The sequence below is a fragment of the Salvelinus alpinus genome, chromosome 6 (assembly GCF_045679555.1).
Source record: "Salvelinus alpinus chromosome 6, SLU_Salpinus.1, whole genome shotgun sequence".
NCBI lineage: Eukaryota > Metazoa > Chordata > Actinopteri > Salmoniformes > Salmonidae > Salvelinus > Salvelinus alpinus.
The window spans coordinates 70,379,077-70,402,696 of NC_092091.1; the positions used below are offsets into that span (position 1 = coordinate 70,379,077).

The 23,620-nt window shown below is 44.1% G+C and overlaps 1 protein-coding gene across 1 annotated transcript; it reads left to right on the forward strand.

The window, feature by feature from the left end:
- Positions 1–6,458: 6,458 nt before the first annotated feature.
- On the forward strand, positions 6,459–23,284 carry LOC139579230 (hydroperoxide isomerase ALOXE3-like). The gene is made up of 15 exons (XM_071407705.1): positions 6,459–6,499; positions 7,922–8,080; positions 8,305–8,515; positions 9,331–9,412; positions 9,867–9,989; positions 12,125–12,228; positions 12,318–12,487; positions 12,635–12,778; positions 13,231–13,434; positions 13,692–13,778; positions 20,267–20,436; positions 21,571–21,692; positions 21,799–21,899; positions 22,041–22,211; positions 22,370–23,284. The coding sequence occupies exons 2-15, from the start codon at positions 7,943–7,945 to the stop codon at positions 22,547–22,549; spliced, it is 2,007 nt and encodes a 668-aa protein (XP_071263806.1). The 5' UTR covers positions 6,459–6,499; positions 7,922–7,942; the 3' UTR covers positions 22,550–23,284.
- The last annotated feature ends 336 nt before the right edge of the window (positions 23,285–23,620 follow it).

The window sequence follows — 23,620 nt, forward strand, 5'->3', positions numbered from 1 at the left end:
TTTGTACCTTGTCTGCTCGGGGATTCGATCTAGAAACCTTTCATTTACTGGCCCAACGCTCTAACCACTAGGATACCTGCCAGGATACCTTACTTGTCATGTAATGGATGGATCCCATGGCCTAACTCATTTGACTCTGCTGTTGAATATAACACATTGCAATAAGTGTTGACTATAATTTTCATACTTGTACTTACTATTTGTGGCTCTGAGTGCCATCCATATAGCTTTAAAAATATATGAATTTGTATTTTAACACCCTTAAGTTCAAATCTGGGCCTCGAAGCCACTGCTTTTTTGTTTTTCATTCTTCCCCTCCTATCAGGAACTGACTTAGAACTGTGACACCAGGTGGGTGCAATCAATCATCAGATATAACAGAAAACCAGTAGCAGTCTGGCCCTTGTAGTGTAAGATTTGAACAACCCTGCTGTAATTGTCTCCCTAGGCAGACCGGTTGCCTTCCACATTAACAATGCTCCAGTGCTGTTGTTGTAGGTAAGGTAACAATCCCTTTGGATCATCCTGTGGCCTCATCTGACACAATAGCTAAGCAAAATGATTGGTCATCGGTCTCAATTAAATATCAAATTGATCACATTTTATCATATATTTTAGTCTTCACTTGCTTTGTAGAGTCACCATGATCGTTTAAGAAGCCAAGGTGTTCACTGGAGGAGATATACTGTACGCAGGCACCATGAACAGTATCTGCATACAACTCCGTGGCACAATGGATTCAAGCCATTGCATCGGCCACCCTTGAAGGGCTGTGTCACGTTCGTCGTTACTTGAAAGAGAGAACCAAGGCGCAGCGTGATATAAATACATTCTTCTCTTTATTAGAAGAAGACAAACGAAACGAACACTATACAAACTAAATCAAAACAACAAACTGACGAACGTGAAGCTATACAAAACAAATAAGTGCAGACACTGGCAACATAGACATAGACAATCACCCACAACCTACCTAATGACTATGGCTGCCTAAATATGGCTCCCAATCAGAGACAACGATAGACAGCTGTCTCTAATTGAGAACCAATCTAGGCAACCATAGACTTACATAAACACCTACAATGAACACAACCCCATGAACTCTACAAACACCCCCTAGACAATACAAACACCCTCGACGAGACAAAAACACACAAACATCCCCCATGTCACACCCTGACCTAACTAAAATAATAAAGAAAACAAAGATAACTAAGGCCAGGGCGTGACAGTACCCCCCCCCCCCCCCCCCCCAAAGGTGCGGACTCCGGCCGCAAAACCTGACACAGAAGGGGAGGGTCCGGGTGGGCCTTCCTACGGCGGCAGCTCGGGTGCGGGACGTGGACCCCACTCCACCATAGTCAATACCCGCTTAGGTGGCCTCCGAGGAACGAGGACCCTTGCAGCGAGTCCCGGACTGAAGACCATCGTAGAGGGCGCCACTGGACGGAGGGGCAGCTCCGGACTGAGGGGCAACTCCGGACTGAGGGGCAACTCCGGCCTGGAGGGCAACTCATGACTGGAGGGCGGCTCATGACTGGAGGGCGGCTCATGACTGGAGGGCGGCTCATGACTGGAGGGCGGCTCATGACTGGAGGGCGGCTCATGACTGGAGGGCGGCTCATGACTGGAGGGCGGCTCATGACTGGAGGGCGGCTCCTGACTGGCGGGCGGCTCCTGACTGGCGGGCGGCTCTGGCAGCTCCTGACTGGCGGGCGGCTCTGGCAGCTCCTGACTGGCGGGCGGCTCTGGCACCTCCTGACTGGCGGGCGGCTCCTGACTGGCGGGCGGCTCTGGCAGCTCCTGACTGGCGGGCGGCTCTGGCGGCTCCTGACTGGCGGGCGGCTCTGGCGGCTCCTGACTGGCGGGCGGCTCTGGCGGCTCCTGACTGGCGGGCGGCTCTGGCGGCTCCTGACTGGCGGGCGGCTCTGGCGGCTTCTGACTGGCGGGCGGCTCTGGCGGCTCCTGACTGGCGGGCGGCTCTGGTGGCTCCTGACTGGCGGGCGGCTCTGGCGGCTCCTGACTGGCGGGCGGCTCTGGCGGCTCCTGGCTGGCGGGCGGCTCTGGCGGCTCCTGACTGACGGACGGCTCTAGCAGCTCCTGACTGACGGACGGCTCTGACGGCTCGGGACAGACGGGCGGCTCTGACGGCTCGGGACAGACGGACGGCTCAGATGGCGCTGGGCAGGCAGGCAGCTCAGATGGCGCTGGGCAGGCAGGCAGCTCAGATGGCGCTGGGCAGGCAGGCAGCTCAGATGGCGCTGGGCAGGCGGACAGCGCAGACGGCGCTGGGCAGACGGCAGACTCTGGCCGGCTGAGGCGCACAGTAGGCCTGGTACGTGGTGCCGGAACTGGTGGTACCGGGCTAAGGACACGCACCTCAAGGCTAGTGCGTGGAGGAGGAACAGGGCTCTGGAGACGCACTGGAAGCCTGGTGCGTGGTGTTGGCACTGGGGGTACTGGGCTGGGGCGGGGAGGTGGCGCCGGATATACCAGACCGTGCAGGCGTACTGGCTCCCTTGAGCACCGAGCCTGCCCAACCTTACCTGGTTGAATGCTCCCCGTAGCATGACCAGTGCGGGGAGGTGGAATAACCCGCACTGGGCTGTGTTGGCGAACCGGGGACACCATGCGTAAGGCTGGTGCCATGTATGCCGGCCCGAGGAGACGTACTGGAGGCCAGATACGTTGAGCCGGCTTCATGGCACCTGGCTCGATGCCAACTCTAGCCCGGCCGATACGTGGAGCTGGAATGTACCGCACCGGGCTAAGCACACGTACAGGAGACACCGTGCGCTCTTCCGCATAACACGGTGTCTGCCCGTACTCTCGCTCTCCACGGTAAGCACGGGGAGTTGGCGCAGGTCTCCTACCTGACTTTGCCACACTCCCTCTTAGCCACCCCCCAAGAAATTTTTGGGGCTGACTCTCAGGCTTCCAGCCTCGCTTCCGTGCTGCCTCCTCATACCACCGCCTCTCGGCTCTAGCTGCCTCCAGCTCTTCACGAGGGCGGCGATACTCTCCAGCCTGAACCCAAGGTCCCTTACCGTCCAGTATTTCTTCCCAAGTCCATGAATCCTGTGTTCGCTGCTCCTGCTGCTGCTGCCGCTTACCACGCTGCTTGGTCCGAGTGTGGTGGGTGATTCTGTCACGTTCGTCGTTACGTGAAAGAGGGGACCAAGGCGCAGCGTGATATAAATACATTCTTCTCTTTATTAGAAGAAGACAAACGAAACGAACACTATACAAACTAAATCAAAACAACAAACCGACGAACGTGAAGCTATACAAAACAAATAAGTGCAGACACTGGCAACTTACACATAGACATAGACAATCACCCACAACCTACCTAATGACTATGGCTGCCTAAATATGGCTCCCAATCAGAGACAACGATAGACAGCTGTCTCTAATTGAGAACCAATCTAGGCAACCATAGACTTACATAAACGCCTACAATGAACACAACCCCATGAACTCTACAAACACCCCCTAGACAATACAAACACCCTCGACGAGACAAAAACACACAAACATCCCCCATGTCACACCCTGACCTAACTAAAATAATAAAGAAAACAAAGATAACTAAGGCCAGGGCGTGACAGGCTGTGAGTAACCCTTTGCCACAATTTGAAATCCTTGGACAATTTGTCCATTTGATGACAATGTAAATCCATTCACATACTTTTCATTCCTATGACTAGCTGGGCCAGGTTGAGAGAATCTGGTCCCACTTTAAAAGGAACTACAGCATACGTAAAGATGTTATAAGCACTACATAGATGCTTCACAAATAATATATAATCTGACGTCAATCTATAAACAGTGTATTAAGGGTGACATAACAGCTCCCTATGTAGGGTGCATTGACAAAATGCAACTTCAACAGAAACGTATATAACATACATAAAATGCACTTCATAGATGCTTCACAAAAAATCTATGAGCTTTTTAAAGGGCAACATAACACTTTTTTTGTTTTGAGGCACACTGAACAGTGTCTGTGCCAACAGTTTAACATAAAGGGAGAGAGTGAAAGCATCTACATCCCTAAAACCTCCAGCCAAAGATCGGTACATTTTCAAAAAAGTTGTATTATACCAGTCCATCTGGGTGTGGAATTATAACATAGTATTGAAGGGTAATTCTACCACTTTTAAACCTCATATTCATTATCTCCAGCACCAAACCAATGTCTACATATGTGAAAACGGTGCGTTTCTATAATCTGTGGTTAAAAAGATGAGGAGTAAAGTCCTAACAAACGCAGGGTAGGACTAAAAGTAAGAAAAACACTGATTTCAAAACCTGCGATGTCACAAATGCCACATACAGTATTACAAATAAGCCTTGTCAATCAAAAATACACATTAAATATGAACTGTAATCATGTCCTCTTTAATGTCTTTAATCCTTTTTTTCTGCCATCCCCTTCTTTCCTCATCTACTCCCCTTCTTTCCTCCTCTACTCCCCTTCTTTCCTCATCTACTCCCCTTCTTTTCTCATCTACTCCCCTTCTTTCCTCATCTACTCCCCTTCTTTCCTCATCTACTCCCCTTCTTTCCTCATCTACTCCCCTTCTTTCCTCCTCTACTCCCCTTCTTTCCTCCTCTACTCCCCTTCTTTCCTCATCTACTCCCCTTCTTTCCTCCTCTACTCCCCTTCTTTCCTCATCTACTCCCCTTCTTTCCTCCTCTACTCCCCTTCTTTCCTCCTCTACTCCCCTTCTTTCCTCATCTACTCCCCTTCTTTCCTCCTCTACTCCCCCTTTGTTCATCTGATTTCACCTGTTTTCTGGAACCCATCCAACTTCCCAGATGATTTCAACACACTGTATCACCTATCATGTCCTGTTGTTGTAGTGTTAAGAAACCTGTTGGCCCAGTTTACAGTACACATATTAACAGTGTTGGTTATCAGATCTTAATGAGTCTTTTGCACTAAAACTTGTCTTTTCTTACTGCCATTGGCTTTGCTTATAGCTGCTTTTTTGAGGAAAAGTGTACTTACTACAACGGTGATATGTAGTTGTCCTACCTAGCTACCTTAAGATAAATGCAAGTCGCTCTGGATAAGAGCGTCTGCTAAATGACTCAAATGTAAAATGTAGTAAGTAAGAACTTTTCATAGTGAGGAATTTAACTTCCTTGAGACACCTCTCTGGTTTAGTGGAATGAAAAAAACGTTTTTGTGAGGAGTGGAATGAGGAAAGCAAGAAATCTAGACCATAGAAAGGTACAGTACACTCTGCCAAGTTGGTATGCAGTATGTGAAACTTCCTTCATGTTTGATAAGTCACTCTCACTTTGATGATAAGATCTTAACAAGCTGGCTTCATAAGCCTGACTGTGAATGAATAAAATAATGTTGTCATCAATCCAATACGAAGATGGTTATATTTGGAGCTGGTGTTCACCAAATGCCTCTATTTCTTTGGGTCCCTCTGGCCACAGAGAAGAACTGGTGCCTCATTTATAAACGTTGAGTATGTACAAAAAAATCATAAGAAATACCAAAACATGTGTTAGCCAGGTTTCATGCAAAAGCTGGCATTCATAAAAAGTGAACTTGACGTGAGAATACGCTTAGCTTTCCGCAAACTTTAGACTATGCATACGCACAGTTTCTAATGGTTGAAGTATTGCATTGCAAACTTTAGACTATGCATACGCACAGTTTCTAATGGTTGAAGTATTGCATTGCAAGCAAGCAAGTAGCTTAATAGTTTGTGAGATATGATGATACACTTATTAACTTACTAGGTTCATTTCAATGGAACTGTCTCATGTAGTATTTCCAGTTTTAGCAGGTGAGTGTGGGAGTCAGGTGTAGAAACTCACCTAGGTACATTCTCATTACTAAAAATTCTACACCCCCTTGTACTTCTTCACATTTTATTGTGTTACAAAGTGGGATTAAAATGGATTGAATTGTTATTTTTTGTCAACGATCAACACAACCTACTTTGAGGATTTCGAAAATCTCCCTGGTCTTTGTAGTTGAATCTGTGCTGGACATTCAATACTTGACTGAGGAACCTTACAGGTGTTGTGAGAATGAGGGACAGAGGAAGGGGTAGTCATTCAAAAATCATGTCATTATTTCACACAGAGTGAGTCCATATAACTTATTATGTGATTTGTTAAGCCAATTTTTACTTCTGAAATAATTTAGGCTTGCCTAAACAAAGCGGGTGAATACTTATGCAATGACTATATTTTAGTTTAAATTTGTATAGGTATTTTATTTTGTGTAGCTCAAAAACAATAAAATAGAATTCAATCTATTTCAATCCCACGTTGTAATGCAAAAAATGTGAAAAAAGTTCAAGGGGGGTGTTGACTTTCTATAGGCCCTTTTCTATAGGTACCTAGAACTGGTGTGTGTGGGAGTACGCTGTAGAAACTCCTCCAACCCCATCTAAATATAAATAGAGCTACGTAGCCAGTGATGTTTATCCAGCGCACAGTTAGTCTGATACGACACACCCAGGTAAGGGAAGCTTATTCATCATTTCTGTCAGTTAAATTCTGCACTGCCCTTTATGAGGATTTGAATGTGGTAGTTCCTTATGAACAGGACACAGGAGGCTGCTTGACACTACTTTTCTTTTTTGAGTTCAACCTTGGATGTAGAATAATTACATTGTAATTTGTTATATTGATTTGATTTTAAACATACTGTACATGTTATTTGGTACATACATGAACTAACATTTTTAATTTGTAAAAGACTAGGAATATTTGGGTCATTCAAATCTTTTGGGTAGTGTAACTTCACTATACTGTATCTTTTTGTTATCAACTAATTTAAACATTCTTTCATAAAGAGCACATGTTTTTTAATCATTTTTTATTAAGTTGAACATCTCAAGAGGTTATTAACAAAAAGAACTATAGTTTTCCTGTATATACACCCTCGTTATTGTTATTTTATTGTTGCTGTTTGTGTTTTTACTTTAGTTTATTTAGTAAATATTTTCTTAACTGCATTGTTGGTTAAGGTCTTGTAAATAAGAATTTCACGGTAAGGTCTACCTGTTGTATTCGGAGTGTGGAACAAATTAGATTTGAGGTACCTATTATATTACAAATAAAGTAACAGGGTTGACAAATTCATCTTAAATCAGCCATAAATCCATCCCCTCGTGACGGGGGAGTGGAAGCTTGTGTGAAACAGAGAAGGGCAATTGAAGGCAAGCTGCATGTTTTTTTTCCTTTTTTTTCTTCTATTTATCGTTACAAAAAATTATTCCTGTCTGACTATGGGTAACCAGGTTGACGTGCTATGCGCAACCCGCTCAGTTTCCCACCAAAAAACACGAGAAAATGGCCAAAAAGAGTAGAACCAGCTCACCTGCTTTCACACTTTGATTTGATTATTAGATGTTAAATGTTTCTTTAAAAAAATATATTTAAAAAGGAATAGTTTCACCATGTTAAGTTCACGTAACAGTATTGACCTTAAACTGAGGGACAGACATTTCATTAGATCAATCACTAATCACATAAAAAAAAATTATCATCTTCAGAAATGGCTGTCAAAGTAACAAATTAACTAGGGCTTTACAGTGATAGTGAAAATGAAGAAATGTGAGGGTTAAGTGGGTTAAATCTTCCCAGAAGTCACAGAGGGTGCACAAAGGGACATGTCAAAATGCAGAATTTTGGTACTTTTGAAATGATTTATTCACATGCAAAAACATATTTATTGAATTTTCCTAGTGGTCTGTATTAAATGTCACTTCATTTAATATAACAGGCTTTTCAAATCCAATACAATTTGTACTTAAACATGTTTTACTGTGGCAAACATTTGGTTGCAGTTGATCATCTCACATGGTTCTATTGAGTTAGCTTCGGCTAAGTTGTAATGCTGTATGTCTAATATGTTGTCTCGCTGTATCTGTATAAGTATTTGTCTTGTAGAATCATCATGATGAAGTACACAGTGAAAGTGTTTACTGGAGAAATTATGTTTGCCGGAACATGGAACAGTGTTTACGTTAAACTGGTCAGCACAAACGGAGAAAGTGAACGCACGTACATCCCTAAAACCGCCAGCCAAGGATCGGTAAGTTTTTTAAAAATGAAGTTGCGTTATGCCACATTCCATCTGGGTGTGGAAGTGAAACAAAGTATTAAACCTCCTGTACTGTCAGAAAGGCCAAATTAAAGCTACATTCTGGGATTTGAAAAACAACAAAACAAACAGGCTCAACTTAGTTGACATTGAGAGAACATTGTTTGTTTTCTGGGATCATTCTAACTGGGATCATGTCATCTATCTCTCTAAAGGTGATTGAGCACAATGTGTTCTGTCCCTTCTCCCTGGGCCATCTGGAGTTTGTGGTACTGGAAACAGAGCCATACTGCCTGCTCGGCTACATCAAAAATGACTGGTTCTGCTCTAAAGTAGTGGTGACCACACCAGAAGGAGACACGGCCAACTTCCCCTGTTACCACTGGATCTCAGGCTATGTGCCGCTGATGATCAGAGAGGGCACTGGTCAGTATGTTGATATATAGATCATTGTCTAGGTTAAGCTCTGAGTATACCTGCTGTGCCTATGACACACAGCTATAGGTCAGCTAGCTGAATGTCATTTGTAGTAAAATCATATTTTATTTGTCACGTGCCGAATACAACCGGTGTAGACCTTACCGTAAAATGCCTACTTAAAATGCCTAAGTCCTTAAGCAACAATGCAGAATTAAAAAAATTAAGTAAATATTTAGTAAATAAACTAGAGTAAATAACGCAATAAAATGACAATAACGAGGCTAAATACAAGGGGTACCGGTACCGAGTCAATGTGCAGGGGTACAGGCTAGTTAGGGTAATTGAGGTACTATGTACATGAAGGGTATGCGTAAAGTGCATAGATAATTACCAGAGAATAGCAGCAGCGTATGTGAGTCAATATGCAGGGGTAAGGGTTAGTCGAGGTAATTGAGGTACTACGTACATGAAGGGCAGGTGTAAAGATAACAGATAATAACCAGAGAATAGCAGCAGCGTATGTGAGTCAATATGCAGGGGTAAAGGTTAGTTGAGGTAATTGAGGTACTACGTACATGAAGGGCAGGTGTAAAGATAACAGATAATAGCCAGAGAATAGCAGCAGCATATGTGAATGTATTAATATGAATAAAGAGGGGTTCATTGAAAAAAGTCTGGGTAGTCATAGTTTATTTTGAAGTGTGTATGAAAGGGTCCATATTTATGGAATAATGGTCGATATACACAGTGGATTTCTTAAGATATTGACCAATACATAAAAACATGAAAATTATCAACATTTCTGGTCTTTTGTATACAAGGTAAGCTAATATTCAATGAGACCTACCGAAGGGCCATAGAGGAGAGAAAGAAGGAGCTGCAGAGTCGCTGTGAGGTGTACCGGTGAGCTTTGTGGAAACATTACTAAAGATACAGTAGCTAATTTAAACAACATCCAAATAAAAACATAACTCTTACACACAGATAAATTGATGTGCAATTGGAATAAAAGAGGCAGGTGGCTTAGCCATTAAGAGCGCTGGGCCAGCACCGACTAGGTTAATAATCTGTTGTTATGCACTTGAGCAAGGCACTTAACCCTAATTGCTCTGGATAAGTGTCTGCTTAACAACATAATTTTTATATAAGCCCCCTCCCTTTTTGCATGGTTTAGGCCTGGGTTCAAATACTATTGGAAATCTTTCAAATACTTTGAGCATTTAGTTTAGCCTGCCTGGAGTAGCAGGTGGGCGGGGTTTGCACTTAAAATAATCAACCCAGGTCTGGTATGGTAGTGTGTAATAGTGAATGACAGGGTGTGTATCCCGTCTTGATTTACCGTGTCTATTCCCTTCAGCTGGAGTATATATGCCGAGGGTCTACCCCAAATAATGAAAGTTGCCAGCGCTTCTGGTCTCCCTGCTGAGGTCCGCTTCTCTTTCACCAAGGACTTGGAGATGAAGTTCACAGCAGCCAAAGTGTAAGTTAGAGCACTGGTTCTCAACCTTTTTTGCTTACTGTACCCCAATCCCAGTTAGCTCTGTGTGGAGTACACCTGAAGTACCCCCTTCGTGTGAATTTCACCTTTTGGCCTATTTTCTTATGGGTCTTCCCAAGTACAGACCAAGAACCCCCAGGGGTACATGGATCCCAGGTTGAGAACCATGAGGCAACACCAGGAAATGCATTCGATCTGTCATTATCTATGTTGGCATGTCCCCAACATACCTGTGAAAATATTTCCTTTAAAAAATATACATCTAACAAGCCATTCAGCCATTTAGCAGAAATTGTATATATGTTATATACACTCAACAAAAACATAAACATAACGTAAAGTGTTTCATGAGCTGAAATAAAAGATACCAGAAATTGTCCATACGCACAAAAAGCTTATTTCTCTCAGATTTTGTGCACGAATTTGCTTACATCCCTGTTAGTGAGCATTTCTCTTTTGGCAAGATAATCCATCCACCTGACAAGTGTGGCATATCAAGAAGCTGATTAAACAGCATGATCATTACACAGGTGCACCTGTGGCATTTGTCAAAAAACACAATGCCAAAATGTCTGAAGTTTTGAGTGAGTGTGCATTTGGTCTGCTGACTGCAAGAATGTCCACCAGAGCAGTTGTCAGAAGAATTGAATGTTCACTTCTCTACCATAAGTCGCCTCCAACGTCGTTTTAGAGAATCTGGCAGTACGTCCAACCGGCTTCATAACCGCAGACCAAGTGTAACCGCGCCAGCCCAGGACCTTCTTCACCTGCGGGATCGTCTGAGAACAGCCACCCGGACTGCTGATGAAACTATGGGTTTGCACAACCGAAGAATTTCTGCACAAACTGTCAGACACCTTCTCAGGAAAGCTCATCTGCGTGCTCGTCGTCCTCACTAGAATCTTGACCTGACTGCAGTTTGGCGTCATAACCGACTTCAGTGGGGAAATGCTCACCTTCGATGGCCACTGGCACGCTGGAGAAGTGTGCTCGTTGCTTTGCGGATGAATCCCAGTTGGTGTCGTGTGGGCGAGCGGTTTGCTGATATCAACATTGTGAACAGTGTGCCCCATGGTGGCGGTGGGGTAATGGTATGGGGAGGAATAAGCTACGGACAAAGAACCAAATTGCATTTTATCGATGGCAATTTGAATGCACAGAGATAACGTGATGAGAGCCTGAGGCCCATTGTCGTGCCATTTATCCTCCGCCATCACCTTATTTTTCAGCATGATAATGCATGTCGCAAGGATCTGTACAAAATTCCTGGAAGCTGAAAATGTCCCAGTTCTTCCATGGCCTGCATGCTCACCAGACATGTCACCCATTGAGCATGTTTGGGATGCTCTGGACCAACATGTACGACAGCGCTTTCCAGCCAATATCTAGCAACTTCGCACAGCCATTGAAGAGGAGTGGGACAACATTCCACAGGCAACGATCAATAGCTTGATTAACTCTATGCGATGGAGATGTGTCGCACTACCTGAGGCAAATGGTAGTCACACCAGATACTGACTGGTTTTCTGATCCACGCCCCTACCTTTTTTTTGGTATCTTTGTCCAACAGATGCAAATCTGTATTCCCAGTCATGTAAAATCCAAAATGTATTTATTTAAATTGACTGACATCAATTGACTCTTTGAAATTGTTGCATGTTGCGTTTACATTTTTGTTCAATGTATGTTATACTGTATATGTTATGTATATGTTATATATTTATTTATTACATAAATATAATAAATGAATACATGCCATTTAGCAGACACTTTTAGCAAAAGAAACATACAGTGCGTTTATGCTTTTTTCACATAGGGTGGCCCCAGCAGGAATCAAACCCACTATCATTGTAGCCATGTTCTACCAACTGGCCACACAGGACTATAGGAACACATTTAACCCAAAGAGCAGACATTTATCAAATTGCGATTGACACATATTCAATATATGTGGCCTGTGCATGAATCAACCACCCAAGGGGGAGGATGAAGAGTAAGGGACCCAACACAGACACCTGGGGGACACTCTGGTGGTGTTAAAACCATTCTCTAACCAAATGCACCATCCAACGAAGTCTTTTGCATGTTGAAGTTCATTTCCTTCTCTGTCCCGGCAGATGGGTGAAGCTGAAACTAGCAGGACTGTCCACCAACAAGGAACAATGGAAGAGCCTAGATGAGCTCAGTCAAGTCTTCAATAGCCACACGACTGATGTTTATGGTAAGGTCTGGTCAGTAGTGTCTGTCTTGAATAAGTCATGGATTCAAATGGTTTACTCATTATTATTTGATTATTTTGTTATCTATTAGACTATGTCAAAAAGAACTGGAAGGAGGATGAGTTTTTCGGGTATCAGCTTCTGAACGGCATCAACCCCATGATGATCCATCGCTGCTCCAAGCTTCCAGAGAACTTCCCCGTCACAGAAGACATGGTGAAGGCTTCCCTTTTTGGAAAAAGCCTTGAGGAGGAAATTCAGGTTTGTTACTCATCGTTCTGTTATTGCTCTAGTGGTTTCTTCCTCAGTAATTTGTGTGTAGTACATTACATTGTGTCAGTAGCCTACATAATTATTTGGTATGGTGTTGATGGTGTTCCTAACTCATTCGTGTCCTAACCTAAACAGAAAGGTAACATCTTTCTGGTTGACTACAAGCGCCTGCATGGAGTGACTGCAAACGTGATCAATGGGAAACAGCACTTCTTGGCTGCTCCTCTCTGCTTCCTCTACATGACTCCAGAAGATAAGCTCATGCCCATCGCAATCCAGGTACATCTCACATGAGAGTGAAATGTAGAGTTCTGAACTCCACATTGAAGAAGCTCAACAGAACATTTGCCACTGGGGATGCTCTTGAGCCAAAAGGGGTCCCCTAAATGGACAGAAATATTGCCCAGAAATGACCTATTTGACCAGAAAGCAAAAACCATGAGCAAAAGCATATACTGATTTTGTGTTATCACGAGTAAAACATTTGATTAATGTTAGCCACATTTTTAAGTAAACAATTAACAATTCAACCTATGAATGTCTTTAAATTAATTATAGTGACAATATACGCATTCTCAATTAAGGAATATTGTGTGTGTATATTGTCACTATCATTAATTTAAAGACATACATAAGATGAACTGTTAATTGCTTACTTAACTTTGTCTTGAGTGTTGTCTGAATGGTACATGATATAACATTAACCATGATTGTTCCATTTCCTTTTACAGCTGAAGCAGGATCCTGGAAAAGACAACCCCATCTTCCTTCCTACTGACTCTAAGTATGACTGGCTCCTGGCCAAGATCTTTGTGAGGAACGCTGACTTCGCTGAACATGAGCTGAACTTTCACTTGCTGAGGACTCACCTGCTGGCTGAGGTGTTTGCCGTGTCGACACTGCGTAACCTACCAATGGTGCATCCCATCTACAAGGTACCTACCTGGTGCTCTGTTTGCAGACAGTATGTTTTCAACTGTTATTAAACAATATCTGTGTAAGTTATTTTCCAATCAACTGAATATGTATAACATGATAATTCAAGAGAAACCTTAGGAATTCGAAAAATATCTATACAAAATGCATGTATTTTCTTTTAATAATTGAAAGTTGGAGTAGATTGTAGTACAGTAAAATACATAGCTTCTTTAGTTGTGCATTTAATGTATGATTGTTCCATCTTTCTCCATAGCTCCTGATCTCTCACTTCCGCTACACTCTGCAGAGCAACACTCTGGCTAGAAAGGCCCTCATATCAGAGAAGGGGGTGATCACAGAGGTACTGCCTATCCCATTCTTATATTGTTGTGTTCTATAATACGCTAAGACTTATGGAATGTCACAATGCTAGTGGATACTGATACCAGTATTTCGCAGACCACATGAGTCGCTCGCCAAATAGTTTTCCACCGCAAATTGTCAAAAACAAATCTCACAAGTCTTAGACACCATCTAATCAATGCAACATTATTCCACCCCTGGTTCGCCACTATTGGCTTAAAAAGCGAAACCTCACACAATATCTGCTAATTAATTTCCACAATATTGCTCCCGTCTGTTTGTGTGATGCGTGCGTTTGTCTAACATTCCGTCCGTGTGTAACCAGTTGTGATAACCGTATTGTGGGTTCACAAAAATACTTTCCCAAAAACCTTCTTAATTAAATGTTAAATGCAAAGTAGGCTTACTGGCAGAAGCATTCCACATAAGTATAGAATTTGTATCTATTATGTGTTATTTGCTAACTTTAAAAAACATGAGCTGGCACACACTCAGAAAAATGTGTTTGTGTGGAGGTGCTGACTAACAGCAAATAAACTATAAACTATCAAAATAAAGAGTGTCGCACACTCCATATATAAACTCCCAGTCATTTAATGGGTATTTACCAACGTTTCGGCATCCCTGTACCTTCTTCATGGTAATGTCATGAATACTTGAACCAGGTTATGTAGACAAACAGTGTAATTAGTGCAACCAATGACAATAGTGAAGGGAGTGTCATAATGATTTAGTTAATTTGAATTAATTAGTGAAACTGTTAAAAAACAATAGTTTGTGGCATGTTAAATATATTAGGTTATTATCATATAGAAACAGAATTGAATATTGTACATAATATTAGCATCAACATACATTGTTTAATTGTTTTGTATTTCATTTCATTTGTTACATGTAATCTTTAGTTCAATCTTAATGCATAATAAGCATCAACAGTGGGAACATATTAGGTGTGCGCTAATAAGCTGTAGAAAGAATATATACATTTTTAAGACTTATTCATAAAAGAAAGAATTGTTCATAAGAAGGGCCTGAGATCAAAGTCAATATTCAGACCACTACGGGTCAATGTTTTTAGATAGAATATCCAGTAAGCCTCCCTTTGTGGTAGTAGGACCTCAATGTCACCTCCTCTCCTTGGTAGAGCAACATGCTCAATGCCTGTGTATTTGAGGGAGGAGATTATATATATCATTTAAAAAAAAACATATTTAACCCCTTATTGGCACAAACTACCTCCATACTTCCATTACTTCTGTTTGTATGGTTTATCTTCAGACGAGTCCCGTAGAGTTAAACAGAGAACACCATCGTGTTCGTGAGAGTCTCCCCTTTCCATAGCGACCCAAATGGTTAGAACGCTACAGACAGAAGTTGGCTGAGTCCTGTGACACTTGAAGTGGTCAAAGAGCAAAACGGAGAAGAACACCATCGTGAGAGTCTCCCCTTTCCATTATAGTTTCTGAACCAAATAAAATGGTGAAAACAACATGATTTGGGAATAAAAACAATTAAATAGCATTTTTTAGGGGGGGAAATCACCGATTTTATAGGGCCACCCTTAGCGCTGTTTATTAACCATTATTTTACGAGGTATATTAATAAAAACAGCGCACTATCTTCTCTTGTACACTGAGGACCTGGGGAAGAGTTGCAGGGGAGAGGAGAAGAATGTGCCTATTTGGAAGCTAGAGAGAAATGTGTAGCTTGTGGCGTTTCATTTTTTAAATGTAGCTTTCATACTAGAAAAGGTTGGAGACCTCTGAGTTAGCACTAGCAGTGCATTCAAAAGTCTAGGGAAAGAGCACGGCATTTCGAAAAAATATGCACAGATTTGGAATCCCCCTGCATTCCCCATACTTTTGAATGCACGGCTAACTGATACAATTCATTTTCACTATCATTGCTACGTTCTCCAAACATTCTAGCCAAATTATTTTGGATTTGCTAAATTACCAGCTAGCATATTTAAAAACTGTTTGGATGAAACAACAACACTAGGTAAATCTAAAATAAGGCGTTCTGAACACTACGATTATACAATTTTAACATTGGGGTACCTCTCACATTTGACGAATCAGTCAAGCCAAATCGTAATGAGCTGGTTATCGTTATGAGACGTACACCTAGCGACACATACCTCAGTAGAGTGATTCAATCATCAGGCTGAACTCTGTCACGTTTGTAGTGTTGTGATACATTTCTGTGAATCTCTCAGCCGTAAAATGTTTATTAATAGCCCCACCGTTCCAGGCCGATCTCCCCACCGCCCTGCCCGCCGGAGCTCACCAGCCAAAGGCCTTCCATCTCTCTCTGTGTCTCTTTCTCCGGCTACCCTCCCCCACCTCAGGTCCCTTTCTATCTACCAGTGTCTACCTTTCTCACAGGTCTCGCTGCCACCACTGCAGCGTCTCACCTTCTTTCACCTCAATGACCTCTCACATCCCTACCTACTCAGCCAGTTACAGTTGCCGCCCTTCAAGGTGCGATGCTGTCCCAGTTCAGTAAACCGACTGCCTCTTTGATCCAGTCATCACAGCAAAGCCCCGCCCTCCGGCCAACCACTCCGTGTCTATGGCCACCCCGGCTCATTCTCCACCCACTCCCTGATCCTCAATCCGCCTCCAGTCTCTTCCTCTCTCTGCCAGCAGATCGTACAAGGTGCAGACGTTAATCTTGCCGCTCTCCTCACTCCTTCTACCGCACAGGCCTTACTCCGCATCTTCGACTGCAGCCTCTTCCAGGTGCCCCTATGCTCCAATGACCCACACCAATCCAGGGTTTCACTGTCCCAGAATTGTTCTTGGCTATCTCCCATTACATAGATGTCATCTGCTCAGAACATCCTTCTCGCCACCAAGAGTTGGACGACTACCAATCCATCATCACGGATCCGGCTGTCCGTTTCGGTGGTACAACCTTTTACGACTACCATCGCCGGTTCTCAGAAGCCGCTGCCTCCAGGCTCCTGCAGTGGAACATCGTGACGTACTGGGACGCCCTCGACGTTGAGCTCCACTGTCGCATCTTCGCCGGCAAAGTGTCCCTCGCCTGCGACCTCTGTGGTTGCCCATCCCACCCTGCCACCCTCCCACCCTGCCACATGCTCCCTGTCTGCCCCTCTGAAGTGTCATCTGCCCTGCCTCTGCTCGCTGTTCCGCCCTACTCTTCCTCCTTCTACACAACGTTCTGCCTTTGCCGTGTTCTGCGGGAGGAAGGACCACCGTGGTCATCTTGTAATCTTCTCCGAAGTTAGCATAATCTGCAGCAATTTCAGTACCTACGGCTGCAGAACTTCGTCATGCAAGTTCCTGCACATTCTGTAGTGGCGCCCGCACCTCCTGCCCTCAATCCCACTCCTCCTTCTACTGATAAATGACTGTTGGTCAATCTTGCCACCTCCATCAACGTCACCACCCCCAACAACGTCACCACCAGGGCTGCGGACTTGGACTTTCACCCTGACCCCTCATTTGTACGATATTTGCTTGATGGACTGAAAAGAATACAATTCTCTACTCCTTGCACTCCTCACTTCTGCTCCAACCTCCTCGCCAAGAAGGTGAAGCAGGGGTTTATGATTGGCCCCTTCTCATCCCCGCTATTCTCCACCTAACGAATCACTCCCCTCGGAATTGCCACCCGAATGTATTCAAGCAAGAAGCGTATCATCATCGATCTTTCCGCCCCCCATGAATCTTCAGTCAACAGCCTCATCCTGAGTCCTGACTTCACCTTGCAGTACGCCACGGTCAACCATGCCATGACTCTCATTAAACTTTCTGGCAGTGGAACCTTGCTTGCCAAAGCCGACATAATATCTACCTTCAAGGTGGAGCCCCTCTATCCCAACACCTGGAATCTCTTCGGTGTCTGCTGGGAGGGGCGGTATTATTTCTGTCCGCCTAACTTTTGAATGCAAGAGCAGCCCTCAAATATTCAACACCTTAGCCTGAAGCCCTGTGTTGGATCTTGCTAAATGTCAACATGTTTCCTTTTATGTTCTCTATCTCCTCGACAGTTTCCTCACTATTGGCACCACTTCATCCTCTCCCTCCCTGAGCCTTTCCACCCTTGTTTCCACCTTCATTCTCCTTGGCGTACCACTCTGAGTAGAAGACGGAAGGCCCCTCTACTCGCCTCAAATTCCCCAGCATCATACTGGACAAAGTCTTATTTCAGGTCTCCCTGCCTCTCAACAAACTTCAGTGCATTTCCTTCCTCCTGTCCAATTACTTGGAATCTCCCCACTGCACTAAATGTCAGCTGCTTTTATTGCTGGGCCATCTAAATTATGCCATCAGGATCATCCCTTCCTGTCCCACTCACAGAGCTCAGGCCTTGGCACCTTCTCAGTCATTGGAACAGCATCACCTTTTTCTATGATGACTGTCTCTTGTCCAGAAGACTTACGTAGTTCATTGATGCTGCCCCTTCCATTGGGTACAGGAATTTCTATAGTGGTTGCTTCCTCTCCTGCAGCCCCCTCCTACGCCCTGTTCGAGTTGTAGCCAATTGCCGTAGCTGCTTCTCATCCATTCCGACAACCTTCCATGGTACACATCATTAACAAGGGCCGTTCTGACTACCTCCCTATCATGAGTTTCCCAAGACGTCTAATTTGGCTATCCGTCACCCATCAGTTCCTTCTCAGGTGCACATGTACCCGACCAATGTAACTAAATCACTGATTCTCTGTCCCGCCTCCAATTTCAGTTTTTCAGGTGCTTGGCCCTGTATGCAGAACCCCTACCAACCCCAGTCCCTCCAACCTTCCCGTAAAACATCCACTCATTTGCCTCATCTCTCAGCCATGCCATCCTATCAGCTGTTGCACAAAGTACACTGTCCTCTTACTGGACAGCCAGGAGATTCTTCCAGCGTTTCCATACAATATATTACCTTCCTTTTCCCTCCAACAACTTGGTCACCATGTCTTCCTTCATCACCCATGCCAGCTCATCCCTCTCCATGCGGACATCATCCATCCGGATATACTTGGCCGGGATCAACTTCTTTCTCAAGTTGCTTACTGGGTCTTCATGTTCCTCCTCTCACCTGCAAGTCTCCCTTCTCAAGGGCCTCCAACGCACCAAAGTCCACCAACCCCCTCGCCACCAGCCCATCACCTTCGATATCCTGTCTGCCTGCATCCAGACGCTGTGGCCTGGTTACATCTCCATCACAGTTTCTTCCACACTAGAATCAATGTTTCCTTTGTCATTTTTGGGATTCCTGCAATGTTCAGAGTTTACATCTGTTATCTACAACCCTTCTTGTCATCTCAGCGTGTCAAATGTCACCATCATCGAAAGATTCCCCCATCAAACACAGAGAAACCAATCAGTTTGGCAGAACCACACCAATCTATCTGTTCCGACTACCATCAGCCCTTACGAATCACTCACCTACTTCCTGCAGCTCAGACAATCTCAACATGCCTTTCCATCCGATCCACTATTTATCTCAGATTCTGATCCCATCGCCAATTGTTACATTCCCATCTGAGACAAATACTATCCCTGTCCGGCTATCCTGCTGATCAATTCTCCAGACACTCCTTCCGCATCGGAGCCACTTCCATGGCATCTAAGACAACACTGTACAGCTCCTCTCAAGCCTATCATTCCTACATCTGTTCTGACAACAACAATAAAAGACAACCCACAACATGCTCACTCATCTCTCAGAACCTGCATTAACTCTGGCACAGTCCTCCAGTTTATGCCTCATTTCATGGACACCGTCAATCTCATGCACCGTATCGTACCCAACCAGCCAAAAGACAAATGGCTCCCCAGCTGAGCCTGGTTCCTCAAGGTTTTCTTCCTTCTTTCCCTTGCCACTGTCGCTTCTGCTTGCTCTCCTGGGGTCTGTTGGCTCACTCACAGGCATCTTGTCCATATGCCTGTACTACCTCAGCTATATCGCCAACCATTCAGCAACTGCAGTCCACAACAGCTCACTTTTTATCCAGGATCGGACTAACTTTGATTTTTCTTTTTGGAGATTTCCTTCACCACAGCAGCCTAACTACCATGACCTGACGGTGATGTCTACCTGAGACTCCAAGCCAAACCCTACAGAATCAAACCCTCCGGATCCTTCACCTGCAGCCCTTAGCTTCCTCCAGTCCATTCTCATTTCCCAACTGAATCCTCATTCTCACATCCATTTCCTAAAATATTCTAAACCCATTTTCATGTCTGGTACTTAAACTCGTGAAATGGAAGTTTTACAGTGTCTGATTTGCTGGCATTAGATTAGCACAACTAACACCGAAGATAAGGCAGAATGTCCGAAATTATCGGGATGCCGTAGAGCGCCCAGGAGCCAGTTAACAAATATAAATCCCAGGAAAGTGGGCTGCGATGTAATGCCCCCCAGGCAATATCAGAAATTCTCATCGGGAGCCCACAGACAGAAATTGCTTGTAGTGTCTATCCGCCCTAAAAAAGTTAACTATCCCATTAACCCATCTTGAAGAATGCCGGTATTGGAGGTCCAGGGATGATTGAGTTCCTGAAGAAAGCGATGGCCTCGTTGACCTACAGCTCCCTCTGTATGCCGGAAGACATCACTGAACGTGGTCTGTCATCAATCCCCAACTTCTTCTACAGGGATGATGGACTCAGGCTGTGGGACATCATCCACAGGTAATGTTTGTATAGGCCTATAGATGTTTAGGCTGCAAAAAAGGCCAGATCTGTGCAAAGAAATGTTGTAAACCTCATTTGGCAGCATGATTGGATTTGAACATTATATATTCATGCAACTACATTTTTGCATTATTCTGTTTATTAAACTCCAGTCTACTCCTCCCCCCCAAATTATATCATGCTGCTGGATTATTGTGAGTTTTATGGACAAACCATTTCTGCATGGACCTTTCTTTTTGCACAGGGCCATTGTCATGCTGAAACAGGAAAGGGCCTTCCCCAAGCTGTTGTCACAAAGTTGGAAGCACAGAATCGTAGAATGTCATTGTATGCTGTAGCATTAAGATTTCCCTTCACTGGAACTAAGGGGTCTAGCCCGAACAATGAAATTATCCCAGGCCATTATTCCTCATCCACCAAACTTTACAGTTTGCACTATACATTGGGGCAGGTAGTGTTCTCCTTGCATCTGCCAAACCCAGATTCGTCCAACTGACTGCCAGATGGTGAAGCGTGATTATTCACTCCAGAGAACGTGTTTCCACTGCTCCAGAGTCCAATGCTTTACACCACTCCAAGCGACGCTTGGAATTGTGCATGGTGATCTTAGGCTTGTGAGTGTGTGGCTGCATGGCCATGGAAACCAATTTCATGAAGCTCCCGACGAACAGTTCTTCTGCTGACGTTGCTTCCAGAGGCAGTTTAGAACTCGGTAGTGAGTGTTGCAACCAGCACTATGCGGTCCCATTCTGTGAGCTTATGTTGCCTATCACTTCGTGGCTAAGCCGATGTTGCTCCTAGATGTTTCCACTTCACAATAACAGCACTTACAGTTGACCGGGGCAGCTCTAGCAGTGCCGAAATTTGACCAACTGACTTGTTGGAAAGGTGGCATCCTATGACGGTGCCAATTTGAAAGTCAGTGAGCTCTTCAGTAAGGCTATTCTACTGCTATGGAGATTGTGTTGCTGTGTGCCCGATTGTATACACCTGTCAGCAACGGGTGTCGCTGAAACAGCCGAATCCACTAATTTGAAGGGTGTCCACATACTTCTGTGTGTATATGTAGTGTATCTGTGCTCCTTTGCTATGTTGTCATAGTGTTTGTCTAATGCCTGATGTTGTGTATAGGTTTGTTAAGAAAGTGATTTGTTACTACTACACCTGTGACTCAGACGTCCAGAATGACTCTGAACTGCAGAACTGGATCAAGGATATCTTCTTCTATGGGTTCCTGTCCGAAACCAGCACAGGTTACACTTTTCTCATTTAACACAAAATGCAACCTATTCCCTATTTAATGCACTACTTTTGACCAGTGCACTGATCATCTTGGCATACTGTATCTTCTCTGTGCAGGAATCCCTCAGTCTTTCAGTTTGGTGACAGAGCTGGTCAAGTTTATCACCATGGTGATCTTTACAGTGTCTGTCCAACATGCTGCAGTCAACAGTGGACAGGTAATGAACTTTGAAACATGTCAAAAACCTGTGTGCATTATCCTCCGCTGTTATTCAAAATGTGATGTTAGTATTAGTGTTTCTGGTGTATTATATTGGAAAAGCTAAGTGGTTTGATATATTTCGCCATTGTCATTCCAGTTTGATTTTGGCGGCTGGATGCCCAACTCCCCCATCGCTCTGCAACGTCCACCTCCCACCACTAAGGGGCAGTGTACTGAGAGCACCATGCTGAAGACCTTCCCTGACATCAATACCACCGCCCATGGTATGGTCACAGCGTACCTTCTGAGCAAGCAGCCCACTGACTTTGTGAGTATATGAGAGAAACTGAATTGAGTAAATCCTATGACGCTGAAACATTTCATGACAATCCCAATCAAATCGTTTCCTTAGTAGTCATAATTAGTATATCAGTGGTTCATGAAACAACAGTTTCCATGTTATTTCATCAACTCTTGCCTACTTAGGTCGCTCTTGGAAATGGCTATCAGGATCTCTTCAGCGAGAAGGCCCCTCTGCAACTGATTCACAAATTTCAAGATGAGCTGAAGAAATACAACGTTGAAATCCAACACAGGAATGTCCCTTTGCCCTTGCCGTACACCTACCTGAGTCCCAACAATGTGGAGAACAGTGTGGCCCTGTAATGAGTCAGGGCTGTGTTTATTAGGCCCCAAATGGAAGGAAACACACTGATACAGGGAGACTACCTTGTTTTCCGTTGAAACATGTTTTAAAGCATTTATCTTATGGTACGACCTAGGAAGTTTACTCAATTGAGGTTCAGCCCACTTTTTCTTATTTTTAATAGCACCATAGCCACATAACCAGAGCTGGCCATGCAGTCAAGATGAGAAGTTAAATGTTTCTACTTCTGTTTTGTATGCCACTAGATGATCCCTTTTATCTAAGTATTTTAGTTGGGTTCTTGTATAACTGAAATGTTTGTGCCTTGGCTCCCTTCCTGTTAACGGTTAATTGCAAAACCTAATCTTGCATGCAAAACAGAAAGCTACTGTAGCTGCTCCCCGTGGCCTTCCATTTTCCAGCTAACCAGCAGGAGGTGGGGTGTATGGTTTCCATAGAGACAGGTGACCTTAAGGAGAACTTCTTTCAGCTACCTGCCTCCCTCTAAAGGGGAGTGTTGAGAGTAAACTACCAAATGGACAACACCTACAGACGTGACTTCCCATAGTGCCTTGCTGCTGAGAGCAAGCTGCAAGTGACGTTCCTGATTTATTAGCAGTGTAGCTTAAATTGAACCCACTCAATAAATGTGTGGTAGCCAGAAGAATACTACTGTCCATACAGAGAGAGATTATAACTTTAACTTTGCTTTGTAACTTTTTGATTCCATGGAATAAAGTCTTAGTTAATCTTCATCCTTGTCTCTTTCAGTGTTCATTGTCCATGTGGCCCAAGCCGCTGTTCTGTTCAACTGGTTGACTCTTACATACCGGAGCCTTATACTGAGTAGCAAACAAGGATAGAATGGTAAAGATGGTGAAACGTGTATATATCCACCAGACTGTAGTGGTTAATACCTTTCAGTAGTCAGTCAATCTTCATGTTACACTGATTCAGCTATGGAGATGACCTGTAATGTGATTGATTATCCTCCCATGAACTGGGTTATGGCTTAGGATATTGAATAGGGGACAATTCTTTAACCAACCTTTACTAGGCGATACTTAATTCTCGACTTGGAAGGCACCAGT

Coding starts and splice junctions, on each gene's coding strand:
- LOC139579230 (XM_071407705.1), top strand. CDS start 7,943: ATGATGAAGTACACAGTGAAAGTGTTTACTGGAGAAATTATGTTTGCC. Junction 8,081..8,304: donor AAACCGCCAGCCAAGGATCG/GTAAGTTTTTTA, acceptor ATCTCTCTAAAG/GTGATTGAGCACAATGTGTT. Junction 12,488..12,634: donor GCCTTGAGGAGGAAATTCAG/GTTTGTTACTCA, acceptor TAACCTAAACAG/AAAGGTAACATCTTTCTGGT.